At 51.8% G+C, this 21,901-nt stretch overlaps 1 protein-coding gene across 8 annotated transcripts in view; it reads right to left on the bottom strand.

Annotated features, from left to right (window-relative positions):
• SCN5A (sodium voltage-gated channel alpha subunit 5) overlaps nucleotides 1-21,901 on the bottom strand; it is an 80,280-nt gene that overhangs the window by 22,151 nt on the left and 36,228 nt on the right. For 4 of the 8 annotated variants that reach the window (XM_028107067.2, XM_028107068.2, XM_028107066.2 and 1 more), the window contains exons 14-19: nucleotides 12,696-12,869; nucleotides 11,075-11,431; nucleotides 6,655-7,095; nucleotides 5,172-5,327; nucleotides 2,216-2,336; nucleotides 1,162-1,316 (exon numbers count right to left, since the gene is read on the bottom strand). In XM_028107067.2, coding sequence (XP_027962868.1) covers nucleotides 1,162-1,316; nucleotides 2,216-2,336; nucleotides 5,172-5,327; nucleotides 6,655-7,095; nucleotides 11,075-11,431; nucleotides 12,696-12,869 — 1,404 coding nt within the window. The remainder of the gene's footprint in view (nucleotides 1-1,161; nucleotides 1,317-2,215; nucleotides 2,337-5,171; nucleotides 5,328-6,654; nucleotides 7,096-11,074; nucleotides 11,432-12,695; nucleotides 12,870-21,901) is intronic. The other 4 variants (XM_028107071.2, XM_028107069.2, XM_028107065.2 and 1 more) reach the window with 2 other exon arrangements.

Here is a 21,901-nt window from a genome sequence, read left to right as displayed (position 1 = left end):
GGAGGCACATAGCCTTGGTCAGAGTGCCCTTCTCTCTTGCTCTGGAGTTCAAAGCATTCCCTGTTAGTTGCTCAGACATGGGGTTCTCACCTCCCCAATGGTACCAACTGCTTGCTTGGTATCAAGTGATTATCTCCTCTGCCTTCTTGACCACCCATCTCCCTGTTCACCAGCATCTTCTAGAACCCTCTCCAGGGCTATCCCATCTCCTCCTGAAAGGACTCTGAGAGATCGGAATAGGGTGCTGGTGAGCCCCCATGGGGCATTCCTGGAAGGCCTCCCTGCTCTCCTGGTCTCAGCCAACTTCCTTGTCCCCCACAGTCCAGCTTCACCCGCTCTCTCCAAGGAGTCTTCCTGATTGTTGCAGCTCCCCTGACCTCGAAGGCATTTACTCCACTCTTATTCAGTGTTCTCTCTTGAGCTGATCTCTACCTCAAACCTACTGACTCGGGTGCCCCCACCTAGATTTTGAGCCACTGAGGCCGGGGCTGGGGTCTCCTTCTCCTGTTGCTCCCCACGGCTCACAGGACTAGACACAAGGATCGCTGAGAAGAGACCTATTGAACAAGTGGAAGGTCAAGACAAAGGACTCTGGGATCTGACTGCCTGGGTTCAAATGCCACACTGGCTGCTTGCGAGTGGAGGGACCTTCGGCATGTTACATAATGGTTCTACAAAGGGCTGTTGTTGGGAACAAATGTGACAACGTGTGACCTACGTAGCCCGGCCTCTAGCCCTGGAGCAGCCAGAGTGAGTGGAGCTACCAGGAGAATCTCAGGCGGCATTGTTAACTGCACTGAAAGGGCCTACCTGAGTGAGGTGCAACTGGGTGTGTCACCAGAGCTTGGGGGTGGGGGGGTGGCTGGTGGCCTGTGACCCATGCCAGTTGGACACTGTGAAATGGGGCAAATCACTCCCCCTTTGGTGGGACACAGGGGTCTGGACCGATGACCTCTGTGAGCCCATCTTGCTCTGATTTCCACACATGCTGCGGTGGTGTGAGTTTGTGAGCTGACTCCTGTTCTGGGGGCCGAGGGAAGCTCATCTGCAGCAGAGGCTCTGCCCCAGTCTCTGGCCTGGCTCTCAGCTGGACCCTTGCTTTCCCTGCCCTCCCTGCTCCTCCACCCCTCTCTGCCCAACCCTGCATCCCCAGGAGGCTACCAGGGCTCCACTGCTGAGCAGGATCATGAAGATGATGAACGTCTCGAACCAGCTGTGCTCCACGATGCGGTAGCAGGTCTTGCGCAGTCGCCACCAGACCTTCCCGGGGCCCTGCGTGGTGTCCACGGCACAGCAGGGACAGCGCCGGACACAACCTGTGAGGGAGTGGGGAGGCGGGGGTCAGGCCCAGTCCAGGGCCTGCAAATGCCCCCATCGGATGGTGAAAGGTTGGATGGTGGAAGGAGTGACCAAGAGAAAGAGGTTATGATGTGGAGTCGTGAACAGGGTGACACGGTGGGCAGGTGTGACGGGACAGCAGAGAGCACCACGGTGCTGTCCTCAGGGGCCCACGCTCAGCAGGAGCTCCATGGAAAAGCCGGATGGAGTAGGCATCCAGTGAGCGGGTAAAGGGCCTGGCAGATCTGAGCAGGGGGGAGGCGAGGGCTAGGCTGGGCTCCAGTTTCCCCTCTGCTCATCTGGGAAATTCTCCCCCTGGGGGAATATTCCAGAACTCCTGGGGTACTCTGTCCCGGGGTCTTCTCCATGTTTGCAGTTTTTGAACCGTGGGAAGGGCAAAGCCCTCACTGAGAGCCCTAAATGACATGCCACGTGGAGGACAAACTCTCATTTTATCCCAGCTGCCTTCCGAATATTCACCACCAATTCGTAAAAGCTATAGATGCCGATGACCACCACGGGCACACGTCACACCTGTGGCTATTTACAGAAGGCCAACTATAGGCCAAGAGCTCAGGTGAAGAAGGTGGAGCGCCTGCTGCAGGGGGCACACGCTTGTGCTATCGCCCTACCAATGCAGAGTCACGGGTCTTCCGTGTGGCTGACCCCCAGCTGCCCGGCCCAGCACTCCATGGGCAGGCATGTCATCAGGTCCTGGGTAGAAGGAGGGGCCCCCAGGGTCATGAGGAATGGGGAAGGAGGGCAAGCATCGGGGTCAGGGTGGGGTACAACGTGGCCCTGGACCCCACGGAGCTGCTGGTTCTCCTGTCCCTCCGGGTGGAGAGAACCTCAGGTAAAGGGCCACTCAGGGCAGTACCTTCAGTGAAGCAGTTCTCTGGGTCCTTGACATCCTCGCCCAGGTCAGGGATCTGCTCCAGGAGGTCAGCAGTGTTGGTCATGTCAGCTGTGCTCCCCTCTGAGCAGCTGTCCTCGTGAGTCTGTGGGGAGGGATGTGGGGCAGGGTGGGTGAGGGCCACGTGGAAGCCTCCGGCCTTGAGCCCTGCATCTGGGGCAGCCAGGAGCTCCCTGAGGGGAGGTGCCCAGACTACTTTCCACTGCATAACCTGGAAATGTGAGCCCAGGGTGCGTGGGTGGGAACCCAACCCGGGCCGAACTGAGGCTGGACCTCAGGGGCTCCTGAGTCTGCGCTTTGGTGTGCCAGAGTCTAGGGTCGGGGGCAGGGGGGAAGGGAAAGCACTGGGGATGTGGAATGCATCCAGCTGGGAACAGACAGACATGGGTGGCAACACGGACACACACTCGGACAAGGACACATGGTGGCAGCTTGGCGCACGCGGCCAAAACAGGCATGCCGCACGGAGAAGAGAGTCAGAACCAGGACCACAGGCACACACGGGTGGAGGTCAGACGAGCAGAGCAAGCCCAGCCACCCGGCCGACGCTTCTCACTCAGTTCACGAGTGCTGGCATGATGGGCAGAGTCTGGAGTCAAAGCAAGAAGGTACTGGAAACCGCCCCACCTGGCCATGCAGGGCTCGGCCACCCCGACCTTGCCTAATCTGATTACAGCGAGGTGTGTGCGTGCGGTGTTGTGTCTCTGTCGGTCATGTGTGGGTGCGGGCGTCGGAGGGTGCAGTAGTGGTCACTGCTGGTGCTCGGCCCAGCTCCCTCTGGTAGGCCCACTTGCACTGTGAACGCTGGCTGCTGAGCTGGCCCCTTCTCCAGAACCCCGTCTGGAGCCAGGGAGCAGCCAGGCCCAGTAATGGCTTGGGGGTTCCAAGCCAAGCCGGGGTGGCTGACACCCAGTGTTGCACTGACGTGGGAAGACACAAGGCCAACCCCTCCCCTGGTGGGCGGGGGACGATGCCATGTACAGCGCCATGCTCCAGGGCTCCCCACTGGACCAGGCTGAGGCCTGAATCCAGAACCTGGCTTTTCGAAGCTTCTTCGTTGGCCTCACCCTGCTTCTCACTCTTCCCTATCAGCTTACTCCCTCAGTAAACCCTTTGCACAGGAAGCCCGTCTCAGGCTCTGCTCCTAGGAGCCCGCTCTACAGACAGGCATAGCAGGGGCAGGGGCTTCTGAGAAGGAAAGGAAGCCTTTGGTGGCCTCGGATCCCGTCTACGCCGCCAGCTAAGCGGGCCTGCCCAGGTCCCTCTGCGTCAGGCTCCACTTGGAGATGAGCTGGTTTGAGTCCCTGGGCCTGCCTCTGCTCCTGAAGCTGTCTTCTTTTCCTTTCCTTCCATGAATCACTCTGCTGCTTTCTCAAAGTCCTCTTTAGTTTTGGTGTTTGTGACGGGGAAGGGCTGGACGCTGGTGGAGAGTCGAGAGGGCTCCTGGGTGCAGGGTGGAGGCTTGGCCCTTCTGGGGTCCCCGTGGCTTTGAGGGCTCATCCTTCTGCCCCCAGCTTCACTGGGCAGCTGGGCTGGGAAAGGCACAAGCCAGAGGAGATTCCCCGTGCTACTTTGCTTTTCAGATAACTGGAGCTGCATAAAGTCCCCGGGGGCATTGGGTTGGAAGGCAAGTTCTCAGGATCTGGCTGCAGGTGAGATGAGGGGGCCTTCTCAGGAAAACCCATCCCACCTCTCTCTCCCTTTGATGGAGTGAGTGCACTGATTTGAGGAGAGGAAGAAGTGTCATCATTCCAGTATGAGAGCCGTGACTTTGTGCCCCTCCTGCGTCTTCCTGTTCCCACATGCCTCTGTGTGTCAGACCCTGTGGGGGGAGAAGTATGACTCGCACCATCAGGATTAAGATTCCAGCAGGCGCTCGTGTTCCAGAGCGGATGGTGATCGCCAAGCCTCCCATGAGCCCCTCCCATGAAAGGGACAAGGCAAAAGGTGCAATGTTCTGTTGGAGCAAGTCACAACTGCACGACCGAGGGCCAGGGTCACGTTGCACTGTCTCTGAACACCTGCCCTCTACCTTCCAGGGCCAGGGTCACGCTGCACTGTCTCTGAACACCTGCCCTCTACCTTCCACGGTGCTTGGCGAGAACGGGGGTGTGGGGGGGTGTTGGGGGGGCGGGGGGCGTAGTCAGCAGCGCCACAGTCCTTTAGCTCGGGGGCTATAGACTCAAATGCTTACAGGGGTGGAGTGCCTGCAGGTAGTGGAATGAAGTTAGGCAAGTAGGGTCTGTGGCAAACCAGAGAGCTCAGCCGGTGTCAAGGAGGCGGTTATCACTTGTCTCCGGTGGGGTGGTTCTTCTTCCAATGTTTTGTTTTGTTTTCATTTTTTCCCACTTTTTTCTGCATTTCAGAAATGCGGATTTTTTGTTTTTGTTTTTATTTTTTACATAAAAGCTACCAGGTTTTAAATGTTGGTGGCGAATTCAAATTAAAACCCTTCTGTGGCCAGAACAAAACTCTACAGTAGGCCTCCCCTTTGCGGCCTCTGCCTTAGTCCCGGAGAGAAGCAGCTGGTGGCCAATGAATGTGTCAAGAACTTGTTCTCAGGCCCCCCCCCCGCCCCACCCCGCCGAAGTCCCCTGGGATGGGGTAATTCACAGGACAAACATTTGCCAAAGAGGACCAAAGCACGGGAACTGAGTGAGGAGTGGGGGACACATGGAGGGCTAGGGTGAGTCTTGCCTCAGGGGCCTGGGCTCGCCGCTTCCAGAATTTCCATGCCACCTCTCCCCTGTCAGGACAGGGCCCCTGTGCTCTCCTCTACCGATGGGTCTCCCACACTGCCTGTGACCGTGGCTATGGCTCCCACCAGCAAATGCAGGCGTGTGCCAGGCTTGGCTCTCATGGCCTGGCTCCAGTCCAAGTGCAGCGCCCTGCCGGCTTCAGGGACAAAGGTGTGTGTTACCTCACTGCACCCTGGGGCCAGGGGCTCCGCTTTCCGCCGCTGCCGCCAGTCTGCCTGAGCCACACTGGCCTCGGAGGAGGCGGTCTCTGACACCTGGCTCCAGGCCCTGGGCTCTGGGAGGGCCTCTGGGCTGCCGGAAACAGGCTGCGATTCCTGCTGAAGAAACCCCCAGCCCATGAGCTCCCCGGCCGGAGTGTTCCCAGGGCCTTGCCTAAGCAACTGGAACACTGCCTCCTGCCCTCTTCATGGGGCCTCAGGTCCCCGAAGCTCTCTCCCTCGAGGGCCCGGAGGGGGCCACTGGGAGGCTCCTGGTCAGCCTGGCCTAAATCTCCCGCTCTTCCCCCTCCGTGGAAAGGTGCAGCTGGGCTGTAACGCCCAGTTCCCAAATGCTGGCAACTCCACTTAGGAGGGACATACGGACTTCCCCCATGAGTTCCCATGGCACCCCGCGTGCATGTCCTCCTCCGCGCGCGCACACACACACACACACACACACACACACACACACACACACACACTGGCCCCGGGGAGCCAGAGCCAACAGGCTCAAGAGAAGGAGAGGAGCAGGAGATAACTGGTAGCCATGGTCCTGGCGACGCCAACACAGCCCTCCCCTGACTACACCGTCCCTGTCCCACAGCCTGACCAAAGGGGTGGAAGCCGGCCTCTGGGACCACTGGGAGGCCGAAAGATGTGGAAGCAAGCATGGAGGCTCCGATTCAATTCCCCGTGTGGGGAGGAGTGGCTCTTCACAGCCGATCCACCCAGTGCAGGCCCAAAGCAAGCAGCCAGGATGGGCCCAACCAGACAGAGAACCACTCACTGTTTGACCTAAAGACCTAAGGAGAAGCCATTTGCGCCTGGCTCAGGCCACAGGAAAACTGAGGGGGTGGGGGGCACTGTCTCTTTTGTCCAGACTCTGGTCCTAAGTGTTAAAAATAACGGGTTGGGAGATAAGATAGTGCTGTCTCTGACACCTGCCATCTTAGGGATGCTTATTTTTAAATCTCAGAGTTAGCCCTGGGCTGGGGAGGAGGGGAAAGGGCAGTCAGGAGGTCAGGAGACTGCTCTCCTCCCTCACCAAGACATTCTACCTTAGTCCTGGAGGGGGACAATGGTGGGGGGGCGGGAGTGCTGGCTCTGTCGTACGTTCGCGAGGCACTCCCAGCAAGTCTCTCTCTTGCCATGCCTCAGTTCCCCTTTCTGTACAATTAGCTGCTCGTGGCTAGCATCAGACGAATGATGGACAATAGCCCCTTCCAAGGTCCCCTCTGGGCTGGGTTGGGAAGAGAGGGCTGACAGCTGGCCTCAACACCCCCTTGGGCTGCCTCTTGGGGGTGGCCTGTCATCTACCGCCACCCTACTCCTGCTGGGGCAGTCTGGCAGGGGCAGCTGCTTTGTGAGCAAGTCTGGGAGCCCTGGCGAGCACGGCCCTGGGCCCTGTATGAGTAGGTGTTGCATATATGTGGGGGGGGGCACTCACCTGCTTACTGGACTCTTCCTCTGTGCCCAGGCTGTTCTCCTCATCTTCCTCTTGGTCATCCGTGTCTGACTCAGCCACGGCAATGGGCACACACACAGGCTCTGTATCCCTGGGGGTGCCCTGGCCTGGTCGCTTGTCTTCCTCAAACCGTGTCTCCTTGCGGGCCAGAGGCGCCTTCTCTGACTCCGGGGGCAGTGGGGGGCTGGAGGTGGCAACACAGCTGGGCAGTTGGCCATGGGCGGCAAGGGCTGCGGGCTTCTGGGGCCGCCGCTGTAGGAGCGCACAGCAGAAGTCCCAGGTGGTCCGCTTGAGGAAGCGCAGGCCGCGCTGGATGCGTGCCAGGGCCAGCTGGAGGTTGTTCATCTCTCCATCATCGTCAGGGGCTGTGAGGTTGTCTGCGCTGAAGGAGCTGAGCAGCAGAGCCAGGAAGAGGTTCAGGACCTGTGGAGGCAATGGATCAGGCTCATCGAGGCAGGCACCATACTAGGGGCACTGAGCCTCGGGTCCATTATGGGGAAACTGAAGCCCAGGGATCTGACTTAAGGATTGCTGATGGCCTAAGCCCTCATCCTCACCCCCCAGTTCTCTTGAATATAGTGAATTTGGCTATAAGATGGAAGATTATTCTCGTCCCTTTTCCCAAGGGCTCAGATACAGTCTGGGTTGGGGCATTTACCCCCAGATTTCTTGGGTCTTGGCCCGGGGTCTATGGGAGAACCATGGGTTCATCCAGTGATGAAGCCTGCAGATGGGATCTTGCCTTCAGAGTAACGGGGTTAGGATGAGCACAGGGTTGCTTCCTGGGAAGTCAGATCCAATCTGGGATTACCAGGGACAAGACAGAATCCCACCCAGAAGCAATCCAGAGCTCTTGAGGGCTTTCCAGGGAAGGGGCCGCTACATCTGTTGGTGAAGGATGGGGTAGTGATGGGCCTCTGAGCTGGCTCAGCATTTGAAAATCTAGGGCTCCTGCTGTGGAACACCCTCTACCTGTGTCCCCAGGTCTGACTCTGCTTTCCAGGTAAGGGACATGGGGGATGGAGCAGAGAAGGAGCAAGGGCAGTCCTCGGGCATCTGGGACTAACTGCAGGGTCAGGACATGGAGAGGTGACTATCTAGGTGGTTGGGGGGGAGCTGGGATGGGCACTGGGTAGCAGACCAGACAGCTGGGGAGAGGGAGGAGGGACCTGGGGTTGGAGCTGCCGGGATTCGGGGGAGGGGCTCAGGTCGCAGGGTGCCAGAAGGCCAGAACTTAAGTTATTTATCAGGGGCTAGGGACCCGAGACTCCTTAAGTGAGGTGTGCAAAATCCATCTCTCTTTGCAGGGTTCTGGACCACTGCTTGTTGTTAAACCATCCTGCAAGTGCAAAGCTTTAGCTTTTGTTAAAAAAGAGACCTTTGGCAGAGTGACAAGAGGGTGGCCTTGGGTCCACTTCCCAGCCTTGTGGAGGGTAAATGAAAATGACGGCGGGCTTGTTACCACACATGGGTCAGACGGGCTCCGGAGCATCACCAGGCTGACAGGTCAGGCACACCGCCTCCCCACCTTTGGCTTGGGGCCTCCTCCTCCCAGCCAGCCCCAGAAGGGAGTTCCCTTGAATGGGGGCCCCTACGGCTGGGAGGTGTGTGCTGGCGGGTGTGCGGTTCTCACTGGAAACCCACTCTGGGCCCCTCTCCAACTTCTCACAAGCTCCTAGGACACACCTTGTGCTTGCCAGAGAGCTAGGGATTGGAATTCTGAAGAAAGCACTGGTAAGGTTGGAACAAAGGCAGTCAGAAACATGTCCTTGGTTTAAGAAGCAAACACATTCAGGAGGACAGAATGGCAAGGTGAAGAAGCAGGGCCTGGCATTCCATATGGGGAGATGATCACTTTTGACACCTGGCAGCCATTTTAATGTCATCCCTGGGGGGGTGGGGCACATGACGTGATTCAGGGCTGCTGTCTACACTGACCTTTGGCCTGGCCTGCCTCTGCTCTCAGTTGCCCATCCTGGATCCTCTGCCCTCACATCTCCAGGTATCTGGGGCCCAGGCTGGGGGGCAGGGCAGGGGGGGTGCCTGGGCAGCCCTGTCCACCCCCATAAGAATACCAGGTCCTCCCTTGTTGCCTGCTGCCGAGGTCTGACTTCTTCCAGTGCTTTCCCCATCAATCCTGCTGCTGTTCCCCAGCCCCTGCCTGATCATGACTTCCCATTTCAGTGGCAATCTTGTTTCCACCCACGCCCGGCAGCGGCCCAATTCCTGAGGCGACCGGGGAGGGGGCTGCGTGGGCTGCGTTAGCTTCCCTCCTCCAGCAGCCTCTAATCTTCTCATCCCCAGGCAGATCCGCTAGGAAATCGCAGGGCTGTGTGCATGAGGGCAGCGGGCCTGGCCCTGGGCTGAGAGCATGGCGTACTCGCATCCTCCTTAGAATACATAGTCTGGTGGCCCCTGGAACTGGGCCAGGGCTCAATGAGGCTCCATCCCGAGGGGCAGCTGGTTGGAGGAATGGAAGGGGGTGCAGCCCAATGGAAGGGGTGCAGCCCAAGGAATGGAAGGGGGTGCAGCCCATTGGCACTGAGCACGATGCCCTGCCACTTCTCTGGGCCCCACCAGTGGGGCTGGAGGGATCCTGACCCCAACTTGGCCTGGGCCCACCCTTGCAAGGTTAGGGGACACACTGGAAGAGAAGCAGGGAGGTCTGGGGAAGGGCTCTGTCTGCAACCTGCAGCCCACTGTACTTGAGTGACCCACAAGCGCTCTATGAGCTGATTGGGAGACTATGCTGCCTACACCGGCAAGAGTCAGATCATGCAGGTGTGATGTCTAGCATGTGTGGACCACCTGTGTGCCCAGGCAGGTAGCTCCGTGTCCACAGTGGACACTGACTTCTTTCTGAACCACTCACTTGCCTCAACCTGGCCTCTTCCCAAAGCTCCTTCTCTGGCATTGGGATTTTTGATCTCTCTCAACTGCAGAATTCCCCACATTGTAAAGATACAAGGCAAGATGTACCTGTTCTAGGACACACAGGTGGTCATGGGAGCAAGGCCTGGGTCCCTCATGACAGGGTAGCAGGGACTCCCACCATAGCTACCCAGGATGACATACAAGCTCCCGTGGACCCTGCCTTACCTGGACCACCACCTGCTGCACCTGTGCTTTGCTCCCTTTGTTCCTTCCCACTCTAGAGTTACCAATCAGGTCTGCTCCAAACCCTCCCCTAGGAAGCTTTCCTTGATTTCCCCTGCCGGAGGGGATCAGCACCCAAGGGCTCCCCCTTAATGCTTCTGATCATTCTGACCAGCTTGAGAGTTATTCCAGGCCTGTTTGAACCCTCCACCTCCCCACTCTCTAGTCGGTGAGCCATGTCAGGGCCATGTTCACCTCTATATGCCCAGCAGCACCTGCCACAATATTTTGCATGCAACAGGAGCGCAGTGAATGTTTGTTAAGCTGAATTGAAAAACCACGTGATAAATCATTGACAGTAAATGACTAATAAAGTAGTTGGTAAGATGAGTAAATAAACAAGTTAATGGATATAAAATGAGTATATAATGAATAAACAGGTACCTAGGTGGATGATTGAATGAAAGAGCAAATGAGGAGTGATGGGAATGGATGGATGGGTCAGTGAATGAGTAAGTAGAGAGCTGGATGGGTAAATGGGTAGATGGAGAGGACTGGTGAATGAGTGAATGGTTTGTGGGTTGACAGATGGATGTGGGGGTGGATTAGTGAGTGGAGGGATAGATAAGAGAGCAAAAATATGGGTGATAGATGAATGGATAGATGGATGGGTGGATGAGTGAATGGATGGGTGGACAGATGGATGGGTGAATGGATGGATGAACAGGTAGGGTGTGTGTATGTGTTTATGAATGAAGAGGGGTTGACGGATGGGTGGTTGATGGACGGATAAATGGATGGGTGAATGAATGGGTGGATGGGTATGAGAATGAATAAGTGGGGGTTGATGGATGGATGGCTAGGTGAGTGAGTGAGTGAATAGATAGGAGGACTGGTAACTGAGTAGACAGATTGATGGAGAGGTGGACAGATGGATGGGTGAGTTGGTGGGTGGGCGACTGATAAATAGATCGATGGCTGGATAGGGAGATGTACGGATGAGTAGAGAGACGGAAGAATAAGTGGGTAAGTGAATAGATGGGATGGTGATAAGTGCACAGATGGATGAGTAAATGGGTGCATAGGTGGGTGGATGAATGAATGGATGAGTAGAGAGATGGAAGGATGGGTAATGAATAGGTGGATGGATGGGTAAATGGATGGATGATGAGAGATTGATGGATAGATGGGTAGTTTGATAGATGGCTGAGTAATGATGGAATGGATGGAAGGAAGTGAATGGACAGAGGGATGACTGGGTGGGTGAATGTGTGTGTGGTGTATATGGGCCCACTGGCCAACTTACCACAAGGTTGCCAATGACCATAACGAGCAAGAAGACAAGCAGGCACAGTGACTGCCCGGACACCTCCATGCAGTCCCACATGGTCTCGATCCACTCCCCACAGAGGATTCGGAAGATGATGAGAAAGGCATGGAAGAAGTCCATCATGTGCCAGCGGGGCAGCAGGCCTGAGTCACTGATGCGGTACCTCTGCTCTGAGTAGTTCTTGCCAAAGAGCTGCATGCCCACCACAGCGAAGATGAACACGATGATGGCCAGCACCAGCGTCAGGTTCCCCAGCGCCCCCACTGAGTTTCCGATGATCTTGATGAGGGTGTTCAGGGTGGGCCATGATTTGGCCAGCTTAAAGACCCGCAGCTGCGGAGGGAGGTGTCCTTGTGAGGGGCTCTGGTTCCCGCCGCCCATGGACACCCTCACCCCTGCTAGCTCCTGCCTGAAAACCCAGGGGCCCATGGACACCTGCTTCTCCAAGAGCACACACTGCTGTTTTTCTCTATAGCCTGAGGGCAGCTTCGCTGGGCTCGGCTCTGGGAGTCAGGTCAACATCTCCAGCTTCATCTCCCCAGCTCATTCTTGCTCTTCATCCCCACATCAGCTTCCTGCCCACCTCAGGCTCACTTCTAGGAACTTCCCAGTAGATTTCTCCAGCATGGAATGGCCTTCCTCTTCCAGACTCATCTTCATCAGGTCAAACCATCTTTGATTTGTCCAATTGCCTCCAACCTTCTCTCCTCTCAGTTATCACGGAGAAGGGGGGCAGGGGCTTAGCATGTATTGAGTACCTGGTGTGCCAGGCCGGTGCTTAGGATGGCTCACCTCACTCAGAGCTCCCAATAACCACATGGGGTCAGCACTATTAATCCCTCCTTTGACAGGTGAAGAAACCAACCCTTAAAGATGGATAACTTTTCTGAGTCCATTAGTTCATGGCAGTGGAGTCAGGATTAGAAGCTATAGCTTAGACTTTCTCTGCTGCCCCTACCAGCCTGCCTTTCAAGCCCGCAGTGAACCCACCACCATTGCCCAGACTTCCTCCAGGAAGCCTTCCCTGATCTACTTCCAGCCCCATGTGTGGACCTCTCAGGCATTCTGCCCTCAAAGAGTGGTCCACAGACCAGCAGCTTCGGCCTCACCCAAGACCTACTAAATTAGGCACTGCGGTTTAACAAGATCCCCAGACGATTTGTTGTGTGCATAAGAGTTTCCAAAATGCTGACTGTGAAACCAGCAGGGAGAACCCCAGGAGAGCTGTCAGCAGGCCTAGCTCTACCTGTTATTTGCCATGTGGCTTTTGGGAAATTCATTTCACTTGGGTCTCCTCATCTGTGAAATGGGTACGTAGTAATACTAGCGCCTCTCCTTGGATACTATGAGGACTAAAGGGGGCATGGTGAGCCATACAGGGCTTTGCAAGTCATCAGGATGGCCATCCCAGAGGGATGTCTCCCATCTTGCCCCCCCGTGTACCCCCCACATCACTAGCACTGGGGTACCCAGCAAATAGCTCTTGGGCGAAGGCATGATGGATCAGAGTAAGAGTGACTGAGTGGTGACCTCAGAGGAGGCTGCCTCAGTGCCCCAGGCCCCCACCCCGCCCCCTGCAGTAGGCCCAGCCAGGTACCAGGCGGAAGGAGCGCAGCACTGATAGGTTGCCCATGCGGGACAGGCCCAGCTCCATGAGGCTCAGGATGACAATGATGCTGTCGAAGATGTTCCAGCCCTCCTGGAAGTAGTAGTAGGGGTCCAGAGCGATGATCTTGAAGGTCATCTCTGCGGTGAAGATCCCCGTGAAGACCTGAGGAGGAACAGAGAGATCAGGGTTCCCAGTGTTTGGGCTGGAAAGACCCTCGGGCCAGGAGGGGTGCTCTGCTCTCTGACTCTTGCTCCCGTAGGGTCCCCCTTCTGGGTTGCCAGCTGTGACTGCACCCTGGCTCCCAGTGGGTGCTTGCTCAGCCATGGCCCACTTGGGGCTACGTGCGGCCTGATGGCCCAGCTCCCTCTTGGGCTCACCACCCATGATCTGCCAGGCTGGCCCTCAGAAACAGCCAGGCCCACCTCAGGCCCTGCAGAGACTTAGAGCTCCAGGAAGCAGCTGGGGGAAGGGGGGCTGCGGTGGGGGTGACACAACCCAGCCTGACACCTTCCAGCTCCGTGTCACCACAGGAAGCACGCTCACTCCACATGTGCCAAATACAAATACATGCATTCCCGCAAACACTCATGGCTTTCGTGGCTCAGGGCCTCTGCCCATACTCTTCCTGCTCCATCTTGTCCACACACTGAACTCCTGTCTCTGTTAATGACAGCCACCCAACTCTTCTTGGGAGCATGACCACATGCCAGTCCTGGACTGGAATGCTCTGCATATGTTGCTTCTTTTAAACCACCCAATAACCCGATGAGGAAAGTATCATCGTCCCCATTTTACAGGGAAGGAAACTGAGGCACTGAGAGGTTAAGTAATTTGCCTGCGGTCATGTAGCTAGTATGTTTGAGAACCAGGAAATGAACTCGGTGTTGTTCTTCAAGATTTAGAGCAACCCCCTCTGCCTCCTGGAAACATTCCTGAGGTAGGCAGAGGGGGGTTTTCCTCCATTTGTTGACACAGTTTGGAGCACACCCCCCTACCTCCCCGCCAGCCCAGGCCAGCAGAGTCCTATGGTCAAGGAGCCCATCGTGTGGCGGGCCACGCAGCCGTGACCATTTCCAACCGCTCCGCAGTGTGCCAATAGCCTCGAGGGGAGAGTGGTTCGTGGAGGAGGGGATGTCCTAGGAGGGCATGGCTGGCAGGAAGTTGGGCCTGCATACGGGGCCTTCTTGGAGCTGAGGGGGTTATTGTGAGGGTGGTGAGGAGTCACCGAGGTCTTCTGTGGGTGAGGGCTGAGGTCAGAGGGCCAGACCATTCCTGGGGACAGTACCAGGGCTGTGAGAGAGGAGAGGTCAGAGATAGGGAGGCTGAGTAGCTTGCTGGAGTCAGCAAAGAGGGGGGATCTCCCAGGCCTCGGCACCCCCTGTGGGGGCTCTGTGCTGAAAGAAGGGAAGGAGGGATACCTGACCAGCCCTTCCCCACGCTGCTCAGATAAGGCCCTGTGGCAGTGGGTTGGGGGGCAGGGATTGCTATTGGCCCAGGGGGCGAGGCACCAGGCTGGCCGGTGGGCAGGTACCTCTGCATTGCCACACAGGGCACCACCCGCCAGCCAGCCCTTATGACTTCAGGGCTCCCGTCAGGGCTTGTGCCCAGAGAGAACTGTTCTCCCACCAGCTGGGGTCTTAGGGAAGGGAGGGCCCGTGATATCTCTCAGCCTCAGCTCCAGTATCTGGGCTCCCCTCACGTGTGGGGAGCCATCCTTGGATTCTTCTGCCCCTTTCCTCAGCACCCAAGCTTGTCTCTGGGTTCTGTACCCATAACTTTTCCATCCCCTTTGACTCCATCCCCTACTGCTCTTCCAGCCTGTTTGTCTCCTCGCTGTTCCTTCCTCAGGGCCTTTGTACCTGCTGCTCCCTTTCCCTGGGCCATCTCCCCTCCCCCACCCACAGGGCTCACTCCCTTCAGGTCTGGGCTTAAAAGCCACCTAATGGATGAGGCTTCCTACGCTTAAAATCATGACCCCCCCCCCCCACCAAACTCCTCCTCCTCCCTCCTCTCTGCTTTATATTTCTTTCCTTCACTTACCACCATGTGACAAACTGTATATGTAGCTACGGATTTGGCTAGACTGTAAGCTCCACAGGAGGGACCTCTTCTGTCTTAGTGGTACAAGAATAGTGCCCAGCCAGTAGGCAACCTACCAATATTTGTTGAATAAGCATACACATAGTTGGATCTTCGACCTTCAGCCCCTGCGGTGCCCCGTGTCCCTGCCCTGGGTCTCCCTGAGAACCCCTAAGGGTGGGGCCTGGGAAGCCCCTTCCTCTCACCCCTGCTGGCCCTCAGGTCTGCCCCATCACCTGTCTGAGCAATGCCAGGGTGGGTGTGTTCTTAAGGCCTGTTCACCAGACCCACGAGCGCTAACACTCATTTCTGGGAAAGGAGCTCAGAAAAGATCCTGCCTCACTTTGCCCAAGCGCAAGTCTGTTTTGGGAGCAAGAGAGCAGATATTAGTTGACATTGGAAGTCAGAAGAAAAAGACAGCAGAAGCTCTTGGGGAATGCCTCTTGGGGGAAGTGGTAAGGAATCAACAGCATCACCTGGAAGCTCTTTAGAGAGGCAGAATCTTGAAGACCCCTGACCTGCTCGAGCAGAACCTGCATTTTGACTAGATTCCCAGGTGATTAGAAGTTTGAGAAGTGCTATTTTTGAGTTCTCAAACGTGGTGCACTTTGGAATCACCTAGGGAGCTTTAAAAATACAGATGCTTGGGTCCCACTCCCAGAGATTCTAGTTAAAGTGGACTGGAGTGTAGCCCAGGAGCTGAGTGTTGTTGTTTTTTAACTTCCTAGGTGATGCTAATATGCAGCTAAGCTTGCGAACCACTGCTTTACAAGTGCATACATTTTGGTGCCAGACTCCCCCTTCCAAAGGAAAGCCCAGGCTTTCTAAGGCCCTGCGATCGAAGCTTGATGGCTTAAGACATGTAGAGAATGGCAGCAAGACTCAGGTTCCAAAGCTGGGTCTGCCACTGTGTGATCTTGGGCCAGTTTCCTCATCTGCCAGAGCCTCGAGTGTCCTCATATGTAAAATGGGGTAACGACAGCTCCATCGGACGTTACTAAGAGTTAGAGCTAATGGATGCAAAGCGGATGCTCCCTACCAGAGGGCCATTATTGTTATCATAGGCAGAATTTTTTATGACTGATGAGAGGAGCCAAGAGCGCCAGGCCCAGGCAGGGGCTGCCTTCAAACAACTCTGCATGTTTTATAGGCTCACTGGGATCTGGCAGGCAGAGACCGGGAGGGTGGGGACCAGCTTTCCCTGACTCCGGGCAGGAGGGTCACTGAGCAGTGCTGATGGTGGCTTCCCAGGAAGTGGAGGGACTTTTGGGAAACTTCAAATTCTCCTTGACCTTATTTCTTTAATATCTTTAATGTAAACTTGCTTTTTAAAGCTTAATTCCCAGGAACATCTTCAATGCCAATTAAACATGATCTATGGCATCTCTTTTCCTCCCTCCTTCCCTCCCTCCCTTCCTTCCTGAACAGATGTGGAATATTCCACTGCACAGATGTGCCATAGTATTTCCCTGTGATGGGCATTCTTTTGTTCCTATTAAAAACATTACCATAATAAATATCCTTCCACATACTTGTTTAAAAACATCTTGCCCAATTCTTTTCTTAGGATAAATTTCTGGAAATGGAATTGCATAGTCAATGAGCATTTTTAGAGATTCTGACACATACATTTTAATTGCACAATGGTTGGAGATTGAAGGATGCACAATACCCTGTCTTTGCTGCGACTTGCTTTGAGACATAAAATGTGGTCATTCTGTAAATATTCCATGTGAATTTTGTTTAACTATTGGGTGCTGTGCTCTGCACATTCATTAAGTCAAGCTTTTCATTTCTTTTATTCAAGTCCCCTAGATCCTTGGTGACCTTTTGTAAGCTTGACCCATCAGTTATGGAGGGTGGTCTCTCACTAAGATTGTGGTCTTGTTAAATTGATCTTATTTTCTGCTTTACATGTTTGGAAGCTATGTAATTTGGTGCATCCAGGTAGAATTATGGGTTTCTGGTGAATTGTTCCTTTCATCTTTAAGTTTTGGATCTCTTTATCCCTCAATAATACTTTTTCTTTAAAGTTTATTTTGTTTGATACCAATATAAGTCCATCAATTTTCTTGATAGTATTTGCCTGTTCTATCTTTTCCCCATCTCTTTTTCTTCAATCCCTTTTAGGGACTTGGATCCCAAAATATATTTGGGTATCTTCTGTAAAAAACATATAGCCGCATTTGATTTCTTTATACCAAACCAACAATCTGTCATTTAACTGGTGACAGCGGTCCCTACCTCTATTTATTATGATTTCTGGTATATTTGGACCTATGTCTTCATTTTATTTTGTGTCTTCTGTTTTTTTTTTTCTCTCCTTTGTTTTCTTCTATTAGATTGAGTTATAAAATTTCTCCATTTTCCTCTCTTCTGGCTTGGCAATGAAAACTTCCCATTCCTATCCTCTTAGAGGTTACCCTAAAAGTTTTAACAATCAGGCTTGAGTTAATAACATCTAAGGTATTTAATATTTCAGAGTATATATGAACTTTAGCCCGTCTTACCTCCAATCCCCACTCCATGCCTATTTTATGTGCTACAGGGCCAGTGAGCAATGCTGATGGTGGCTTCCCAGGAAGTGGGGGGGGATGTTAAAGTTCCAATGTTTTAGTTCCTACTTTTTATACCCTCCAATCAGCCATTCTTATTACTATTGTGTTTACAGCCAATGCTTGCCTAGCTTTACCCACATTCTTACTATTCCTTTCAAGTTCTTCTCAAATCCTGATTCTGCAATCATTTTACTTCTTTCTGAAGTACAAATTTTTGTTATTGTTTCAGAGATACAATTTGTATGTGGTAGAATCTCAGTATTTAGTATCTTTTGTAAATGGCAGGACAATGGATATAGAATTCTAGAGTGTCCACTGTTTTCTCTCAGAACGTTGGAATGATTATTCCGCTGTCTTCTGGGTTTTGTTGAAGCTACTGTGGAGTTTGCCATCTATCTAACTGCTGTTCCTTAATAGGTGATCTTTCTTGTTTTGGTTGCTGTATGATGTCTTTGCTTTTGACGTTCCTTGTGTCTAGATATTTTATTTATCCTGTGCAGGACATAATGCAATTCCTGAATCTCAGGGTTCATTTCAAGATAAGAGAATGGGGGCAAAAGGATGTTCAAGAAAAGAAGAGGTGAGAGTTGATCCTATCAGTTGTGTGCTTGACCTCATTCTGACTCCATGTCTCTGAACCTTGATTTCATATTTTCTGTCTCTTCATCTCTCTACATTTTGGGCAACCTCCTTGGATCTAACATTATATTAATTTAATTCTCTCCCTAGCTATATGAATGTGTTATTTGTTTTGTGTGTGTGTGTGTGTGTGTGTGTGTTTTAAAGATTTTATTTGTTTGACACAGAGAGAGAAAGCACAAGTAGGCAGAGTGGCAGGCAGAGGGAGAGGGAGAAGCAGGCTCTCCATTGAGCAAGGAGCCAGACGTGGGGCTTGATCCCAGGACCCCGGGATCATGACCTGAGCCAAAGGCAGCTGCTTAACCGACTGAGCCACCCAGGTGCTCCATGAATGTGCTATTTGATTTATACATTGAGATTTTAATCCCAGTGGCTACATTTTCCATTTCTAGAAATTTGATTTGGTTCTTTTCCAAAGCTGTCATATTCTTTAATGTCTTTAGTTATTATGAACATTCTTATTTTATAATATGTATTAGATAGTTATATTATGTGACATTCTTAAGAGGATAAGCATATGTGTGTGTGTCTGTGTCTATCTGTCTGCTGACTCTTCCTCATAGTGGACAATTTCCTTGTGTGTTTTGTAATTTGGAGAATATGCTTGGCCTGGGTTAAAAGTGTGCCTTTCCAGAGCTTTCCCCCTAAGGTCAGGAACATGGCAGGGATGTCCACTATCACCACTGCTATTCAACATAGTATTAGAAGTCCTAGCCACAGCAATCAGACAACAAAAAGAAATCAAAGGCATCCAAATCGGCAAAGAGGGAGTCAAACTCTCACTCTTTGCAGATGATATGATACTTTATGTGGAAAACCCAAAAGACTCCACCCCAAAACTGCTAGAACTCATACAGGAATTCGGTAAAGTGGCAGGATATAAAATCAATGCACAGAAATCAGTGGCATTCCTATACACCAACAACAAGACAGAAGAGAGAGAAATTAAGGAGTCGATCCCATTTACAACTGCACCCAAAGCCATAAGATACCTAGGAATAAATCTAACCAAAGAGGCAAAGGATCTGTACTCAGAAAACTATAAAATACTCATGAAAGAAATTGAGGAAGACGCAAAGAAATGGAAAAACGTTCCATGCTCATGGATTGGAAGAACAAATATTGTGAGCATGTCAATGCTACCTAGAGCAATCTACACATTCAGTGCAATCCCCATCAAAATACCATCCACTTTTTTCAAAGAAATGGAACAAATAATCCTAAAATTTGTATGGCACCAGAAAAGACCCAGAATAGCCAGAGGATTGTTGAAAAAGAAAAGCAAAGCTGGCGGCATCACAATTCCGGACTTCCAGCTCTATTACAAAGCTGTCATCATCAAGACAGTATGGTACTGGCACAAAAAGAGACACATAGATCAATGGAACAGAATAGAGAGCCCAGAAATGGACCCTCAACTCTATGGTCAACTCATCTTTGACAAAGCAAGAAAGAATGTCCAATGGCAAAAAGACAGTCTCTTCAACAAATGGTGTTGGGAAAATTGGACAGCTGCATGCAGAAGAATGAAACTGGACCATTTCCTTACACCACACACAAAAATAGACTCCAAATGGTTGAAAGACCTAAATGTGAGACAGGAGTCCATCAAAATCCTAAAGGAGAACACAGGCAGCAACCTCTTCGACCTCAGGCGCAGCAACTTCTTCCTAGAAACATCGCCAAAGGCAAGGGAAGCAAGGGCAAAAATGAACTATTGGGATTTCATCAAGATAAAAAACTTTTGCACAGCAAAAGAAACAGTCCACAAAACCAAAAGACAACCGACAGAATGGGAGAAGATATTTGCAAATGACATATCAGATAAAGGGCTAGTATCCAAAATCTATAAAGAACTTATCAAATTCAAAACCCAAAGAACAAATGATCCAATCAAGAAATGGGCAGAAGACATGAACAGACATTTTTCCAAAGAAGACATCCAAATGGCCAACAGACACATGAAAATGTGCTCAACATCGCTCAGCATCAGGGAAATCCAAATCAAAACCTCAGTGAGATACCACTTCACACCAGTCAGAACGGCTAAAATTAACAAGTCAGGGAACGACAGATGTTGGCAGGGATGCGGAGAAAGGGGAACCCTCCTACACTGTTGGTGGGAATGCAAGCTGGTGCAACCACTCTGGAAAACAGTATGGAGGTTCCTCAAACAGTTGAAAATAGAGCTACCATACGATCCAGCAATTGCACTACTGGGTATTTACCCCAAAGATACAAATGTAGGGATCCGAAGGGGTACATGCACCCCGATGTTTATAGCAGCAATGTCCACAATAGCCGAACTGTGGAAAGAGCCAAGATGTCCATTGACAGATGAACGGATAACGAAGATGTGGTGTGTATATATACAATGGAATATTATGCAGCCATCAAAAGGAACGAGATCTTGCCATTTGCAACGACGTGGATGGAACTGGAGGGTGTTACACTGAGTGAAATAAGTCAGTCAGAGAAAGACATGTATCATATGACCTCACTGATATGAGGAATTCTTAATCTCAGGAAACAAACTGAGGGTTGCTGGAGTGGTGGGGGGTGGAAGGGATGGGGGGGCTCGGTGATAGACATTGGGGAGGGTATGTGCTATGGTGAGCACTTTGAATTGTGCAAGACTATTGAATCACAGATCTGTACCTCTGAAACAAATAATGCAATACATGTTAAAGAAAAAAAAAAGAAGATAGCAGGAGGGGAAGAATGAAGGGGGGGAATCGGAGGGGGAGAGGAACCACGAGAGACGATAGACTCTGAAAAACAAACTGAGGGTTCTAGAGGGGAGGGGGGTGGGGGGATGGGTTAAAAAATAAAATAAAAATTAGAAAGTCAAAAAAAAAAAAAGAAGAAGAACCACATGGCCCTACATATAAGCCATGAATCACTAAAATTCTACACCTGAAACTATATTACACTGTATGTTATCTGGAATTTAAAAACTTGGTGGGGGGGGAGGCGCAGGGGAACCCACGCGGCCCCTTGTACAGCAATATGCATATAGTTAAACACTGCCGAACTATATATTTAAAAATTGTTAAAGGTGTTTTTAACCACGATACAAAATTAAATATTAAAAGAACAACAACAGCAACAACAAAAGTGTGTCTTTCCAGAGAAGTTCTGTGTTTACTTCTTGCAGGGGCCCCAAGATATCATAGGATCACTTTAACTCTTATAAAATTTTTAGGCATAGGTTCCAGAAACACTCAGCTATAAATTTGAACGCCAAATCTATATAAGGCCAAATTCACAGTCACAAGCTTCCAGAGGTTACTTTTTCCCTCCTCTTCAGCCCTGGCTGAGACTGACAAGCTTCCTTTCTTTATCATTTCCCAATTTCAGTGCCAGGATTTTTTTCTGGTTCACCATTCTACTGAAAGTAGGGTTATATTCTCATGGGGCTACTCAGTTCCAACCCCTACTCACAGTCTAAAAGCCTGTCTTGTCTCTATATGTTCACTAAAATCCAAGTCCCCAAATCAGCAATATCACCTGCTCCCAACCCCCACCGGGGCAACTGCAGAACTGTTTCACATGTTTATTGCTATGGTTTTTAAGTTCCTCTTTGTTTCTGGCACTAGGAGATTTTTGTTACTTTCTCATGAGCTTTGATGTGCATTTCCAAGAATATTTGCTGTATTCTTAGTTGTTTCTTAAGAGGGGATTTTTCAGGTTTTTTGGTCCACAATGTTAGGAATAGAAGTTGCATTTGATCTTTAGATGATGGGCTAAAAGTCAAATCTATTTATCTTCGCTTAGAAAGGTTTTTTTTTTTTTTAAGATTTTATTTTATTTATTTATTTGACAGGGATGGGAGCGTAGAGAGAAGAAGCAGAAAGATTTTTCCCCTACTGAGATTATTTTCCCATGCTTATTGTTGTGGGTTTTTTTCTTTAAACA

Source organism: Eumetopias jubatus, unplaced genomic scaffold, assembly GCF_037043125.1.
Source record: "Eumetopias jubatus isolate StellerSeaLion01/CBP00866 unplaced genomic scaffold, mEumJub1_p1.0 scaffold_1, whole genome shotgun sequence".
Taxonomy (NCBI): domain Eukaryota; kingdom Metazoa; phylum Chordata; class Mammalia; order Carnivora; family Otariidae; genus Eumetopias; species Eumetopias jubatus.
The sequence above is the reverse complement of the archived record's forward strand: the minus strand, read 5'-3'. Positions and strand labels throughout refer to the sequence as shown.